Source organism: Protopterus annectens, chromosome 7.part0 (genome assembly GCF_019279795.1).
Source record: "Protopterus annectens isolate FY-2018-M chromosome 7.part0, PAN1.0, whole genome shotgun sequence".
Lineage (NCBI taxonomy): Eukaryota > Metazoa > Chordata > Ceratodontiformes > Protopteridae > Protopterus > Protopterus annectens.
Window position 1 is genome coordinate 1,053,020,682 of NC_056739.1, and position 16,900 is coordinate 1,053,037,581.

Here is a 16,900-nt window from a genome sequence, read left to right on the forward strand (position 1 = left end):
TGGCTGGTCAGTTATGTCTGATTCATCAGCAGAATCATCAGAGGACACTGGCTCAGGGGGCTCTGCCCTAGGTCTCTTCTCTGGGGCTGAGAGGCCCTGTCTGGGTGAGATTGAGATCCTCTAATTAATGAAATTAAATCTTCTGCCAAAGTAAGCATTTGAGAACTAGAAGAGGGCCTGGCTGTGGGGGGTTTAACAGGCACTGTTTTAGTAGTCTTGGCTGCTTTAGCCCTGGCGAAGGCCTTAATGGACATGGCTGCTGGAGGCCTAGCAGCACCACGTGCTGGGGTAGAGACATCCAAGGGAATGGTGTCTGATAAGTCAGTGGCAACCACCGTAGTGGATAAAATTTCTGAGGCCGATTCAAGAGTGGTAGCAGGGCCCTCAGTTGTAGTGATAGATTCAGCTGTACTTTGATCAGTTTTCTCGGTTTCGGCCGAAACCGAGACACTCGCGGTTTGCTTAACCATGGTTTCGGCCGAAACCGCGGACCGCGAGTGTCGGTCTTTATCTTTGCGTTTTTTGGCAGATTGAGTAGTCGGAGGATCCGACGGCATAATGTACGCAAAATCAGAACCTAAAAACTGTTCTGCAAACTCCGACCGACGCCTAAGCGTTCGTCGGTTGAAGGAAGCACAGGCCGAACAGGCTGCTACGTCGTGGGTTGGGCCTAAACAAGGCAGGCAATAAGAGTGGAAATCTTTATGAGGTATTTGTTTCCCACAGGTTAAACAATTATTAACTTTTTCTGACATCGGCTGAGGCAAGAAAGAGTCCCCAACGGGGTACTTAGCTTTAGAAGTCTTCGAAGTAGTATTCGGTAGAAGTAATCTCTGGATCCGACCGACCGGCACTTGCGAACAGCTTCTGCTTCGGGCGCCACGCGGCAAGAAAGACTGGGGAAAATGGCGTCGGCTGATGCCTTTATACCCGAAGACCAACAGAGATGACGTCGGGTGAAGTGCGACATCAGCCGAAGCCGGACCCGGACTTTGGAATCCGGCCGACTGAAGGGCTGCCTGACGGACAACCCAGTTGTTATGACTGCAGATGCATCCATGAAGGACATCAGCAAGGTTTAGCACAGCACTTCACTGACAAAGATGCCCTGCTTACACACAATATTAAACAGTGATACACTAGCAGCACAGCAAATTAGCAAGTATGTTGCTTCATTTTTTTTTAAGGTTTTAACCGTCTGTGCATTATTGGTGGATACTATTTGGATTAAACTCAAACACAGAGTCGGTTAATTAACCCCAAAGGCTTTCAAAAATCCAGATACACAAAAACAACCAAGCATTCCTTAAATTCAGTATGCTGACAATCTTTTGTAGCCAGCAGTATTCTCTCTATACCATGTTTTGCCTAGAAGCCACAGTAAGAATTTCTTATGAGACAGAAAATAGCAGGAGCTGCTAAATGGTACTTTCAAGAAGTTTTACACCAGAGACAGTAAAATGAGGATGACTGTCCTTTATGAGCACAAAAAAAATGTTTACTGTGTCTATAGCCTATAGATGTACTCCTTGATAGAACTTTAAATGAATAAATTAATGGAACAGTAAATCTAACTTTGCAGGACCTAGTCACAGCAATTCAGCAGCTGCTGAACAGTCATAGGTTTAATCTTCTATAACAGATGAGGACTATCAACCTAATGGCATACTTTAGCTGAAAGAAGTTACTTGCACAGATAGTGACTTCTGGGAGGTCTGGTTGAGTATGGGAGGTTGTGGTTAGCGCAACAACTTTCAGACAGGCTGACAACTCTTCAGACAGGTGTTTTACTTCTATTTAGACATGCCTTTAAATAAGAGATATCTGATGTATGCAGCGTTTTGCAGGTGTCTAATACTCGCATTGACTTTACAGACCAAAGAAAATTTTCATTCAGCATCTATATATGTATTTTGGTCAAACTTGGACTTAATTGCTACCCTTTGTGGGTGATTTTTTATCCCTCTTGGCAGTGGCGGCTGGTGACTTCAAATCACAGGGGGGCTGCAGGAGACAGCTGAATGGGTGGGGTCAAGGGGAGGGGGTGTGGTCAACCAGAAAGGGGAGGAGCTATGCACAAAACCACAAAAAACTAACTAATTAAATACGCTGCCCTGGGTGGCAAACCATCATTATGAAAGTCCAATCAAGACAAAAATAAGTGTAGAAGAATAAAAATATTTCAATGCATTGGCTGCATGACAGCTTACTTAATATCTAGATGGAAACAAAAGGTTGTGAGGCATGAAAAATAAATTACTTTTAAATACATTACTGGAATGCCAGTCAAAATCAAGTATAAGAAAAACCAGAAGCACTCAACTCAAACCACTTCTCCTTGCACTGCAGTCCTAATTATAATATATTCAGCTTTATTAAAGTACCAAGTAACATGCTGAAAGTAGAAATATATGTGATGCCCCACTTGTAAAAATGTTTCTTATCCAAAAGACCAGCTGCCTGTCAACTTGTTTCTTGGGGAATACATGATAAAAGTAAAAAATGAAAAGCAAACAAGAAACAAGCTCAAGATACATTGCTTAAAGGATTACTGTACAGGTTATGGACCACACATGATTGGCATTCTGTTTAGTTTATGGGTAAAGTCTGTAGAGATGACTGGAAGTCTCCAACAAGTGTAATGAGCTTTTTAAAATAATGGAATCCTGTCCTTTAATACCCAAGGCTTATAGATTATCTAGTCAAGTATTCTCTGCATGGCAACAACAGAAAGGCTCTCAATGTTGGCAATTCTTTAACAGTATGCTTATTAAAGCTTACTTGCATCTTACGATCTCAGACAAGCTTACCTTATGGTCATTAAAGCATTGCTACTTAAAAACACAGAGCAACAGGCACTTGAGTAATAAGCATAAATCAACAGTACAAAAATATGACAGAAACCAGACCATTCTGCAAAATCAAGGACAGATGAAAAGCCACTGTAGTACGTATGCAGTGTGTCCTCCCCATCCAAGGTAGATACAACTACTCCTTGCCTTGCTTGGACACATCCAGAGTCACTACATGGGGGAGTGGGGTGCAACAAGCATGTCACAATTTGAAATCTCTCTGGCTGACTGTGATGGCCCTGACACATTTGTCATACCTCTCAACCTCAAGAGCAAGAAATCTGGACAAAGCCATACACAGAAGTGGGACAAAGGCCCAACAATAAGGACAATTTTTAAATATTGCTCTAATAAACTTAGAAAGATAATAGAATAGGTCTTGCATTTCTGAAGGGTATAAAATCTGAAACTCAAATGTCTGTCATTTTCTAACTTCAGTCTTTAGTGATGTCACTAATTTGCCAAAAAACACAATTTTATGAAACATGGACAAAAACGTGATGCAAAAATATAAAATAGACACACAATACAGCTGCTACCTGTCAAAGAAGGGACACTTTAATATTAGTACTGCTACCTTGAGCAGCTGACAAAATATAAAAGAATCTACATGTATTTCAAGTAATCTATAACTTTGATTATTACAGTTATTTCTTAATTGTAAACCCTCCATGTTTTCTTCCAAAATTGCTATTTTGCGGAGGGATTATAAGGGGGAAGAGCAACATTTTGAGCCAAAAATTGGGGACAGTTGAGAGGTTGGCTATGCCTAATTCTATAAAGCAATTTATTTGCATGTACCTCTCAATCTGTTAATGCAGTAAATCTGAACAAGGCCAAATATATTGGGGCACATATAAACAGTACTAAAATTGCTCTTGTATAAATTGAGACAGTTGATAGAACAGCTCTTACTTTAACATGCATTTTTCTGAAGGTTATGAAGTCTGAAACTTACAGTGACTTCTGGCAAATCATTTAGGAATTAAAACTACAAATTTTATGAACAAACCAAAAATAAGAAGCAAAAATCTATTCATTCTTTGAAAATCTGGACAGTTGGGAGGTATAGTTCAGCTGGGCCTGTCTGAGTTTGCTGCCCTTCCCCCCCTGACAAAATAATGGTTGAATGGAGCCTCTGCAGCCATTCCAATGAACCATTATACTTGGCTATTTCACTCCATTTACCATAAACACTAATGTGCATACTGCTTTACTTCTATGATGAGTTGGACTTCATTTGAAAGTTTTATTTTGTATTTTACAGCACAAACACTAAGTCATCTGTTAAACAAAGCAATGCAGTCTCACAATGAAAACTTAGCATTAAAACTTCTCTGCCCTTGAAACTCACATTCATTGAAACAGCATTGAAACCCACATTCAAGGAAAATACATTTTGCCAGTGGCAGATAAAGATTAATTTTGGGCTGTTTTGAATCATAGGCTCCTTGCATATGAAACATACATGTGCTCTTTGATACACCTTCCTCATTGTACTAAAATTATATTCCTTGTACAATACAGTACACTTGTTACAGGATGTTTTAAATTTGTTTTGAACATTTTTCGCAGTAACCAATCCCACAAACCATATGCACCCATAATGGCAAAACTGCCCAGTTGAGAACATTTATCATAAAAAGTCTACTCAGACTTCCACAGTCCACCATTATTAGTAAATATACACAATTCCACAGTCCACCATTATCAGTAAATATGCACAATTCCACAGTCCACCATTATCAGTAAATATGCACAATTCTACAGTCCACCTTTATCAGTAAATATGCACAATTCTACAGTCCATTATCAGTAAATATGCACAATCTCTGAAGTCAGTCATCTAAATAATTCCACATTAAAGAAATCTGTAACTAATGAAGTGGTTGCTGCTAGCAATCACCTTTATATTTCATGGTTTCATAGAAAAATAAAGTGTCTGTTGCCCCTCAGGAATAAATTGTCTATATTACATTAAAAAAATGATAAGCTAGTAATAATATTGCAAGAGGAAATGGATGGCAAACTGATAACGAACTAGTATCTTCACCAAGGAGAACATTCTCAGTACGGCAGCATCTACCCCTTGTGGGAGTAGAACCCACAACCTTCTGCATCAAAAGCAAGTACACAGCCTGTTGTGCTATAGTATTAACTTGGCAAAGCACTAAACTTCTATTCCCCTGCAGCTCTCAGTTCCTTGTAAAATCTACTCAATACTCAACTGCATCTCAACTTCGCAGCTCAAGAAAACTGGAAAAAGCCAAAATGTATTGGGGGGGGGGTCAAAAGCCCAAAAACAGGGACACATTAAACATTGCTTGTATAATCTTGGAAAGTTGCTAGAATAAAATGTTGTGTTGCCACCATATATTTTACTGCCAAGGTCCCTGAGCAAAAAACAGTCAGAGTAACATACCACTACGCCACATCAGCTGCTTTGTAAAAAGAGGAAGACTGAAACTTAAATGGCTATCATTTAGTGAATTCAGTTCTCACCATAGCTGTCAACCTCTTAGTACAAAACACCTGGACAAACCCAGTAATGAGGGAATACAGCCCTCAAACATATTCAGTGAATTCAGTTCTTGCCATAGCTGTCAACCTTAGCACAAAAACCTGGACAAAGCCAATAATGGGGGAATACAGTCCCAAAAATAGGGACAAATTTAAAATATTCATCTTATAAACTTAGAAAATTGCCAAAAAAAAAAGGTTGTGCTACTATGTATTCTGAAGAACATGAAGTTGGAAATTCAAATGCTGGTCAATTTTACTGCGGACAGAACAAAAACAATTTTCAGCAGAGACGCAGGGATTAAAACTGCAGACACATCTTTGTAAAATGGCAGGGCACCAGAGCAAATCCACACAAACACAGGCAGGAGATGCACACTCCACACAGAAGCCACCCCAACCAAGAATCAAACCAGAAAACCTATAGCTGTGAGGCAACAATACTACCACCGTACCATCAATTATGCAAGGAATTAAACATTCAGAAACCTGAAGTCTGAAATTCAAATGCCTGTCAATTTTACTGCGGACAGAACAAAAACAATTTTCAGCAGAGACGCAGGGATTAATACTGCAGACACGTCTTTGTAAAATGGCAGGGCACCAGAGCAAATCCACACAAATACAGGGAGGAGATGCAGACAGAAGCCACCCCAACCAAGAATCAAACCAGAAAACCTATAGCTGTGAGGCAACAATACTACCACTGCACCATCAATTATGCAAGGAATTAAACATTCAGAAACCTGAAGTCTGAAATTCAAATGCCTGTCAATTTTACTGCGGACAGAACAAAACAATTTTCAGCAGAGGCGAGGGATTAATACTGCAGACACGTCTTTGTAAAATGGCAGGGCACCAGAGCAAATCCACACAAATACAGGGAGGAGATGCAGACAGAAGCCACCCCAACCAAGAATCAAACCAGAAAACCTATAGCTGTGAGGCAACAATACTACCACCGCACCATCAATTATGCAAGGAATTAAACATTCAGAAACCTGAAGTCTGAAATTCAAATGCCTGTCAATTTTACTGCGGACAGAACAAAACAATTTTCAGCAGAGACGAGGGATTAATACTGCAGACACGTCTTTGTAAAATGGCAGGGCACCAGAGCAAATCCACACAAATACAGGGAGGAGATGCAGACAGAAGCCACCCCAACCAAGAATCAAACCAGAAAACCTATAGCTGTGAGGCAACAATACTACCACTGCACCATCAAATAGGAATTAAACATTCAGAAACCCTTAAGTCTGAAATTCAAATGCCTGTCAATTTTATTTAACATTTTTAATCAGGACAGTCTGACTTGGAACAAATAAACAATTTTCAGTAGAGGCCCAGTAAGAAATAATGCAGACATGTCTTTGTAACATGGGAGGACACAAAAGCAAACCCACACAAACACGCGAGAAGATACAGACCCCACAAAGAAGGAACCCCAGCCAAGAATCAAACCCAAGAACCTGCAGCTGTGAGGCAACAATGCTACTACTACACCATCAAATATCAAGCATTGCAACATTTACAAACCACAGATATTATGAGGAACAGATCAGATCGAATATGAGGCAAAAATCTGAATTTTTTTTACAAATGGTGGTGGGTAGGGAACTCAAGTCTTTAACACCTGCATACAGGGTACAGGGTTCAAGCCTGAGGCATTCCCTACCACACCACCATAAGCACCTGGGGAATTTTCACACACACACACACACACACACACACACACACACACACACACACACACACACACACACACACACACACACACACACAAACTCCAGTAAAGCACAAGCACCATACACACACAAACTCCAGTAAAGCACAAGCACCATACACACACACAAACTCCAGTAAAGCACAAGCACCATACACACACAAACTCCAGTAAAGCACAAGCACCATACACACACAAACTCCAGTAAAGCACAAGCACCATACACACACAAACTCCAGTAAAGCACAAGCACCATACACACAAACTCCAGTAAAGCACAAGCACCATACACACACAAACTCCAGTAAAGCACAAGCACCATACACACACAACTCCAGTAAAGCACAAGCACCATACACACACAAACTCAAGTAAAGCACAAGCACCATACACACACAAACTCCAGTAAAGCACAAGCACCATACACACACAAACTCCAGTAAAGCACAAGCACCATACACACACAAACTCCAGTAAAGCATAAGCACAAGCACCATACACACACAAACTCCAGTAAAGCACAAGCACCATACACACACAAACTCCAGTAAAGCATAAGCACAAGCACCATACACACACAAACTCCAGTAAAGCACAAGCACCATACACACACAAACTCCAGTAAAGCATAAGCACAAGCACCATACACACACAAACTCCAGTAAAGCACAAGCACCATACACACACAAACTCCAGTAAAGCATAAGCACAAGCACCATACACACACAAACTCCAGTAAAGCATAAGCACAAGCACCATACACACACAAACTCCAGTAAAGCACAAGCACCATACACACACAAACTCCAGTAAAGCATAAGCACAAGCACCATACACACACAAACTCCAGTAAAGCACAAGCACCATACACACACAAACTCCAGTAAAGCACAAGCACCATACACACACAAACTCCAGTAAAGCACAAGCACCATACACACACAAACTCCAGTAAAGCATAAGCACAAGCACCATACACACACAAACTCCAGTAAAGCACAAGCACCATACACACACAAACTCCAGTAAAGCACAAGCACCACACACACACAAACTCCAGTAAAGCACAAGCACCATACACACACACAAACTCCAGTAAAGCACAAGCACCATACACACACAAACTCCAGTAAAGCACAAGCACCATACACACACAAACTCCAGTAAAGCATAAGCACAAGCACCATACACAAATAAACATTGTAAATTAAAAAGCACAAACTCCATACAAATAAACATTGTAAATTAAAAGGCACCTTACCTGAATACATCCAGCTAACGTACATCCTTCCCGCGCAATACTGAAAGACCCGCGAGATCCTAATCCTAATGCTCCTGCCCGACGAGATCCTAATGCTCCTTCCCGACGGTAATGCTCTGTCCCGAGTCCCTGCTGCTGCTCTTGCAGACCGGACGCGACCCATAATCCTGGCGAGTCTGTGCACTGTAAAAGTGCACAGACGTCTCCTTGTGTCCCCCTATGGGGACGGCCGGACTGCCTTGAGCATGCGCATAGACCGACAGTAGTCGGGACTCGGTCTATGCGCAAAGTCAGCGAATTTTGAAAAAATAATTTTTTTTATTTTCCATTTTTCTTTCTCATTTTTCTTTCTTTTTTATTTTTGAGGGGGCTGCAGTCCGGCAGCCCTATGCCACGAGCCGCCCCTGCCTCTTGGCCTAAATATTTTTCCTGTGAAATCCTCAAAAGGGCAAGAACATAATTACAAACAAGAGTAATAAAAATTCCAAGATTATGATATTTCAGAGCATCTCTCCTACTCAACAATTTATACATAAAGTAGGATGTCACGAGCAAAGCCACCTCTCTTGCAAAAAAATAAAAAAAAATGAGATTTGCAAATACATCAACTTTCATACTTTGCTGTCTTTGTACAGAAATCATTCTTTCATTTTCATTTCCTACCCAGTTTGGCTTTGTTAAGGGCAGATCCTGCCTCTTGAACCTGGTTGATTTCTTTGAAACAGTCACCAAGGCCACTGACAAGGGGAAGGTGGTCCACACAGCCTACCTGGACCTCGCAAAAGCCTTTGATACAGTACCCCACTCGGGTATTATAGATAAGCTCACCAGCTTAAATATAAACCCCTATGTAACTAGATGGGTTGCAAACTGGCTCAAGGACAGAACCCACATGGTTAGAATAGCTGGAGCCATGTCAGACTCCAAACCAGTTACAAGTGGCGTCCCACAAGGCTCAGTCCTGGGACCTCTCTTGTTCGGTATATATTTCTCGGAGGTACAGGCCAACATGGAAGGACTGTGGCTGACCAAGTTCGCAGATGACTGCAAACTGAGCGCCATAATAGACTCTCCAGCCGACACAAGCATCCTCCAAAAGGGCCTCATAGAAACAGACAACTGGTGCCAAAGCCATGGCCTCAAGCTAAACGCCAAAAAGTGTATAGTCATCCCCTTTGGCAAAAACAAAGTGCCCACAAATTACCACATAGGTGGTAATCCATTAAGTACAGAAGAAGTCATTAGGGACCTGGGGACCCAAGTTAATAGCAATCTCTCATTTGACAACCACGTGGCCAAAGTGGTTAGAAAAACATTTTATATAGCCCACCTAATCATGAAGGGATTCACATCTAGATCAGGGGAGGTCACCATGCCTCTTTACTCATCCCTCATCAGGCCCATAATTGAGTACACTGCCCCTTTTGGGATGTACCTTACCAGACACCTGCAGCAACTGGAAAGACCCCAAAAGTACCTCACCAAGAGGATCAAGGGGCTCAAACAGATGCCGTATGCTGCCCGGTTAAAGAAACTCCAGCTCTACTCAGTGGCATACCGCCTGCTCAGAGGCGATCTGTGCCTGACGTATAAAGCCATGTCCAACCCGGAATTAATGGACATGCTGCACCTCAGAAAATCCAAATCCCATCGAGCTACGCGCTTGAGGGACATGAACCTCAGCACTGAAATAAATAGGACATGCTGGAGGGACAGATTCATAACCCAGAGGCTCCCTTCACTCTGGAATAAAATCCCAGTCCAGGTTAGGCAGAGTCCCTCATTGACTCTCTTCAAGAGGAATCTTGATGAGTGGATGGGAGATCGTAGGTTTACCCCGGGTATCACTTCTGTGTCACTGTTAGACAGAGGCACAGTATACTAACCTTGAAAAAGGACATAGCAAAACTAATTTAATATGGGTGGCGAAAGCCATACACACTCAGGCTAGGCTTATAAATGCCCTAGGGCAGATAGCCTAGTATGAACCTATGAAAGTGCTGGGACTCAAATTATTGGGTCTTACACTTTTAACGGTGAGATATTCCAGAGGGGTGAAAACCCTGCACATACCCCACAGCTGCCAAATTAGCAGGGTTATCAAGGCCAGAAAATTACCTTGAAAGCACTCCATGAACAAAGCATACTCCAGACCAGGGTTGCCGTACCAAACATTTCAGTAACATAACCTCAGAAGAGAGGGAAGCTATTCAGCATTTACAACAGAATAGAGAAGTCATACTGAAACCAGCAGACAAAGGTGGAGCTATAGTAGTTATGGATTCCTCATGGTATTTCAGTAAAATGGAAAAAATGTTAAAGGATTCGAACACTTACACTGCTGTTACACCTTTGGATGTCAATCGAGCTATACATAAAGTTAGATCATATCTACATGATATGGTTTTACAAAGGCAAATTGACTTAGATCTATTTAACTTCCTGGATGTCACCAATCCTACAGTTCCCAGTATTAATGGCTTACTGAAGATACACAAAAAGCTTCAAGATCCACCATTACGTCCTATTGTTTCCGGCCAAGGTTGGATTACAGAAAATATGCCTTTATTTGTAGAAAGAGAACTGAAAGAAATTTGAAAGAATCATGGTACAGTGTTAAGAGACACAGATGACTTCCTTCATAAATTGCATCCAGTGATGGAAGCAATAATGGATAAATCTAGCCTTCTTCTTACCGTATTAGATATCAATAGTCTTTTTACTACCATACCGAATGAAGCAGGTATAAATTCAATAAGAAGACTAATATCTGCAAGGAAGAATGCAGTAGAGACTCAAACTATTTGTGATCTACTTGAATTGATTCTGGAGAATAACATTTTCTTATTTGGTGAACAAAACTATTTATAGAAATGGGGGGTTGCCATGGGCACCCCCTGTGCCAATGGTTATTCGAACATAGTTCTAGTTCAATGGGAGTTGGAATTTGTTTTAAATACTGACAACCCATTGTTTGATAACATTCTGTACTAGGGGCGTTTTGCAGATGACTTGTTCATCTTATGGAAAGGAAGTACAGAGCAATTTCAACTCTTCCATAATTATTTGAATACAACCACCTCGTTCTTGACTTTTAGCTCTAACTATTCTAAACACACGGTAAGTTTTTTTGGATGTTAATGTTATGCTCAATGAAATAGGAGAACTAGAAATCGAACTACACAGGAAAAGTACCTGGCGTAAACATTACCTGCTGAAAAGCAGTATGCATCCTAGACATATTTCCAGAAACATCATGAGAAATGAAACTAATAGGATTTATAAACGTTGTAACCGAGAGGACACACATAATAGAGAGGTGAGTCTTTTACAGGAAAATTTGAAAGAAAGAGGCTATAAGGGGAAAGACTTGAGGTTACCAATGCAGGAAAAGGGAGATAGGAAGAAGGATAAAGATACACTGACCAGATCTGCTTTAACTTATAGCATGGATAACTATCAAATTCAGCAAATAATTCAACAGTTTTGGCCCATTTTAATGCAAGATTCCCAGTTGAAAGATATAGTGGGAGAAAGACCACGTTTCTGCTATAAAAACAAGAGGAATCTGAAAAGATTATTGTGCATAAATACACAAAAGACTAAGCAGATTCAAGGACAGAAGGGGACTTTTATGTGTGGCAATTGCAATATTTGTACTCTGATGGATAGTAGCAACAAGTCTGAGCATCCAAGAACGAAGAGATTTTATACATTTGATGTCAAAGCAACCTGTACTATGAGCAATGTTGTTTATCTGGCTACATGTAGATCATGCCAGTCATTTTATGTAGGCAAAACTAACCAAATGCTTAAGAAACGCATACAGAGGCATCAAAGGGACATTGTGAACCAAGATGTTCATAATGCCCTAGCTAATCATGTCAGTCAGCATAAAGATCACTTGTTTTCATATAAAGCTATGGAGACCATACATACTGGCCCAAAAAAAGGGGATATTGAGAACATAACTGAACTTAGGGAAACCAAATGGATAATAAACCTTAGAGCTGATCAACATCCGGGGTTGAATAGTGTTATACCATTGAAACCTGTCTTGAAGAGATGCATATCGACCATGAGCTAACGAGATCATAAGTGATGAATGATAAATATCTGAAGAGACATGGTGGAATCTTAGTAAAATTTCCTATTGATCTTGACTGGATGGAATGAAGTCTGAAATTTGCATACATTGCTATAGTGAAATAACATACTTGTTATTTTGCTTTATAAGAGCATTTATATCCTAACGGAAGTTTGATTATGTTAGTGTCAAGATTAGAAGGTTTGATGCTGTCGACAAATGCTATTTGTAATTTAATATGACCATATTTTTCCTGCTCTGGTTTCATCAATACAAAACTGGACAATATGATAAACATCTGAACAGAGATGATGAAATTCTAGTAAAAGTTCCCTATTGATCTTGAATGGATGGGATGAAGTCAGAAACTTATATACACTGACTTTGGATGGATGAAATGAAGTCTGAAATTTGCATACATTGCTAGAGTGAAATAACATACCTATACTCTTCTCAGGAAAAAACTTATAGGCAGTCACCATGTGAATTTATCGAGGTACAAATGTGGCCATGCAAGACATGGAGCCTTGACATTTATTGTCACTTAGTAATTGTCCTGCTATATTCCTGTCTTGAGAAATTAAATTTTAGTAATGACATAGTCTATTTTTATTGATAGCGATGCATACTACTATATATATTATTCTTTTGTCATCCCCATCATTGGACATCAGAGATATGTGAAAAACTTCTTTTGGGTTAATTAGATTAAAGAAAAGAAGTTTCATAATAGGAATTTATGAAAGTCAGCAGATTTGTTTTTTGCCGCTCCTTGGAAGCCGTCATTGGCTACTTAGATCATCCATTTATTGTTCGTGCCATTTTTCCTCTATTGAATATTAGAAATATGTAAAGAACTGCTTTTGGGATTATTTGACAAGTTTTTCAATAAGAATACATGAAGTCTAGCAGATTTGATTTGTCTTTTGCTGTTTTTTGGAAGCCACTATTGGCTGTTTAGTTCACCTATTTTGCATATTCTGACTCCAATATATTAGTGTGAGGCATGCTTCTAAGTATGCATGAAAGCTAGCTGCTTCATTTGTTACTTCTTTTGGAAGTGCTATTGGTTACTAACATCACCTACTTTGCATATTTCATTAGTACTGAACATTAGTAAGCTGTGTGAGGCATCCATTTAGAAAATGGGATTGTTAACCTGGTTTATGCAAATCAGATGGAGAAATTCAAACATGAATTGGCTGGAACCTTGGTGTTGATATTCTCATTGGGTGAATAATTTTGACTGGCTTATATATACAGATGAATGTCCCATTTGATTATACAATCTGAAAAAGAACTATTCAAAAGCGCTTATCGTTGGACAAGGGACTTAATTTTTATTATTTCTGTTCTTATTTTGTTTTATTTCATTCTTTTCATTAAATTCTGGATTTTAACAGAACTTTTATTACTGGATTGTACAGACAGTTTATTTGCTTTTCAGCACAGTGTTAGCCTGGGTGAACCAGCTGTCTTTTGGTTTGTGGATTATTTATTGGACAGTTCACCGCAGCAAAAGGGAATATCTCTTCATTTTTTTTTAATTACAAACAAGAGTAATAAATAAAAATTCCAAGATTATGATATTTCAGAGCATCTCTCCTACTCAACAATTTATACATAAAGTAGGATGCCAGGAGCAAAGCCACCTCTCTTGCAAAAAAAAAAATGAGATTTGCAAATACATCAACTTTCAAACTTTGCTGTCTTTGTACAGAAATCATTCTTTCATTTTCAAAGTGCTGGGACTCAAATTATTGGGTTTTACACTTTTAACGGTAAGATATTCCAGAGGGGTGAAATTCCTGCACAAACCCCACAGCTGCCAAATTAGCAGGGGTATCAAGGCCAGCAAAATTACCTTGAAAGCACTCCATGAACAAAACATACTCCAGACCAGGGTTGCCAGATTTGGTAAGGGACAGGTAGGGAACAAAATGGGTCCTTCCCTCTCACTCGTTTAGACAAAAAAAAAAAAAAAAATCTGCTGTACCGCATCAAACAGAAGTGGCTCCGCTTTGCGATTTATGATTGGCTTGTATACTGGCATAAGGGCCAATCATAAATCACAAACAGGAGGCTGTTTCGCCAGGATTTTAACTCGCAGTGCAGGACTCGGGATTGGGCTGATGATCCTGGGACAGTCCCTCTGAAATGGGGACATCTGGCACCTGCCAGACACACACACACACACATAAAGGTTTTGATGTTATGCAAATTAAGTTTAAAGCAGGCAAAGATCATGATGAAGTCTGATGAATATTCATTAAATTTTACTGAAATACTCTAGCATATTCATCTTACCTCTACATTAGACAGATGGTCATGCTCTTACCTTTACATTATACATGCTCATGATATTTCCACAGGCATCCATGTACTGCTTCAAATCTTGTTCCTGTAAAACAAAGAAATGTCACTTTATTTTATTTACAAATGCCAATCTGTATCAGGACTTAAATGATCCTTTCTATAAGAGACTTCTTGCTAGACATGAGTTAAAACAGTACTTAAAAATAAGAGAGATCTGAGTCAGACAAACACACACAAAATTATTTAAGAAACTCCAGATCCTTGAACAAGGATGGGAAGAATGGGGAGGGTCAAACAACATTCACTGCAAATGTTTTCCCGAATAAGAAGATTCAGACCTCAGTTGACCTAAAAAAAATAATCAAGAAACTCAATACAAAGAAAGCTTCAAACAGGGTGATGCCCTGCTGACTCATGTATCCTAAAGGATATGGAATTACAGTAGGTTCAACTGTTCAGGTCGGCACCGGCTTGTCTAATAAACAAGTTACCCCACTCCTTTAGATATTAATAAATTTAATCTTAGTGTGTTAAAGCATGTCTAAAGGTATTACTTACATTTTTTTGTTGTGTGACCTTGAAACATGCACATAAACTCATAATAATAAAAGGCTAAGCCTCGCATCCTAACTCAAGGGGGGGCTCAGTCACAGAAAAAAAAAGCTTCCTTCCCCGATCTGGCACTCCTTTCTGTGCAGATGAGCTCCAGGTCCTAATGCCCTCATGCCCCACTACCCTGTAGAGGACATGTGAGGAATGTAAATGAAAACAATTCAGCCTATCGTGCCTCCTAACACCTTCTGTTCAGGGCATCTGTCCCCTTTGCTGCACCACGGCTATGCTTCTTAGATCAAGTTGATTTACTCAGTTAACAAATGCTGAACAAAAACTTAAACGACAATTCTACCCTCTCATGTAATTACCTTCATTCGTGAATTTTCTCCATAAAGGGTGGAGTTAAGTGTCTAGATATGCTTTGATACCTTTGAGTGCCTCCACTTCCATTTTTACTGGCACAAATCATGATAACACCAGCATTTCTTCCTGTTCAGATTTGTTAATGTGTCTGAAAGGAATGTGTCTCAGTCCGTAGCATGTTGAAGAAAAGTACAGTTGTGTACCTACCATAAATGCAGATGTTCGAGTGTATTCACTGTTGCAGTCATTACACTTGGGTTATCCTGCTGGCAGGCTACCCTCAGTCGGCCTGAATTCCAAAGTCCTGGTCTGGCGTCGTTGCCGTCGCCTCTTCCCTGACGTCAGTGCGCCAGGGGTATATAAGATGCAGCCAATGCCATTTTCTTCAGTTTTTCTTGCCACAGATATCAGGTGCCCCCAAGAAGGTGGGCAATACATATTGCTTATAAAAATATACGGTACAATAAACACAATACTTTCATCTACAAGCAAATACATCACATAGGTTGTATAGGATAGAGAAGTATAGATAAGTCCCAGCAAAGAAAGGGGGATGGAGGGTGGGTAACCTGAACTGCAACAGTGAATACACTCGAACATCTACATTTATGGTAGGTACACAACTGTACTATGTTCATCGTGTTTCACTGTTGCAGTCATTACACTTGGGTTGAATCCCAAAGCTGAGGTAGGGCGGCTGGGTCTAAACAGGATTAGGAGTGGCTATGAGGCCCTGCAGAACTGCAATAGCAAAGCCTGCTCTGGATTTAGAGTAAAGAGGTAAGTGATAATGCTTGGTAAAAGTGTGCACAGAACTCCAAGTTGCAGCCTCCAAAATTTCCTTGGTTGGTACTCCTCTGAGAAAGGCTGCTGAAGTGGCTACTGCCTTGGTAGAATGTGGCCTAATATTCTTAGGCACTGACTTGCCATGCTGTGCATAGCAGAAACGAATACAGTGTCCTAACCATTTTGAAATAGTCTGCTTTGAGATAGCCTTTCCTTGTGATCCTGCAGCATATGCTACAAACAGTTGCTCAGTTTTTCTGAAAGCTTTTGTTTTGTCCAAGTAGAAGCATAGCTGCCTGTGTATGTCCAGAGTGCAGAAGTCTCTCCCCTTTATTCTGGGGATTTGGATAAAATGTTGGCAAATGAATGGTTTGGTTAAGAGCCACAATGGATACTACCTTTGGCATAAATGTCGCGTTTGTCCTTAGAGAAAC

General features: G+C 40.2%; 1 protein-coding gene across 6 annotated transcripts in view; it reads right to left on the minus strand.

Annotated features, from left to right (window-relative positions):
* Positions 1-16,900, minus strand: part of LOC122806846 (cyclin-dependent kinase 17-like) — a 2,140,137-nt gene that overhangs the window by 488,523 nt on the left and 1,634,714 nt on the right. For all 6 annotated transcript variants that reach the window (XM_044077605.1, XM_044077600.1, XM_044077601.1 and 3 more), the window contains one exon: positions 14,785-14,847. In XM_044077605.1, coding sequence (XP_043933540.1) covers positions 14,785-14,847 — 63 coding nt within the window. The remainder of the gene's footprint in view (positions 1-14,784; positions 14,848-16,900) is intronic.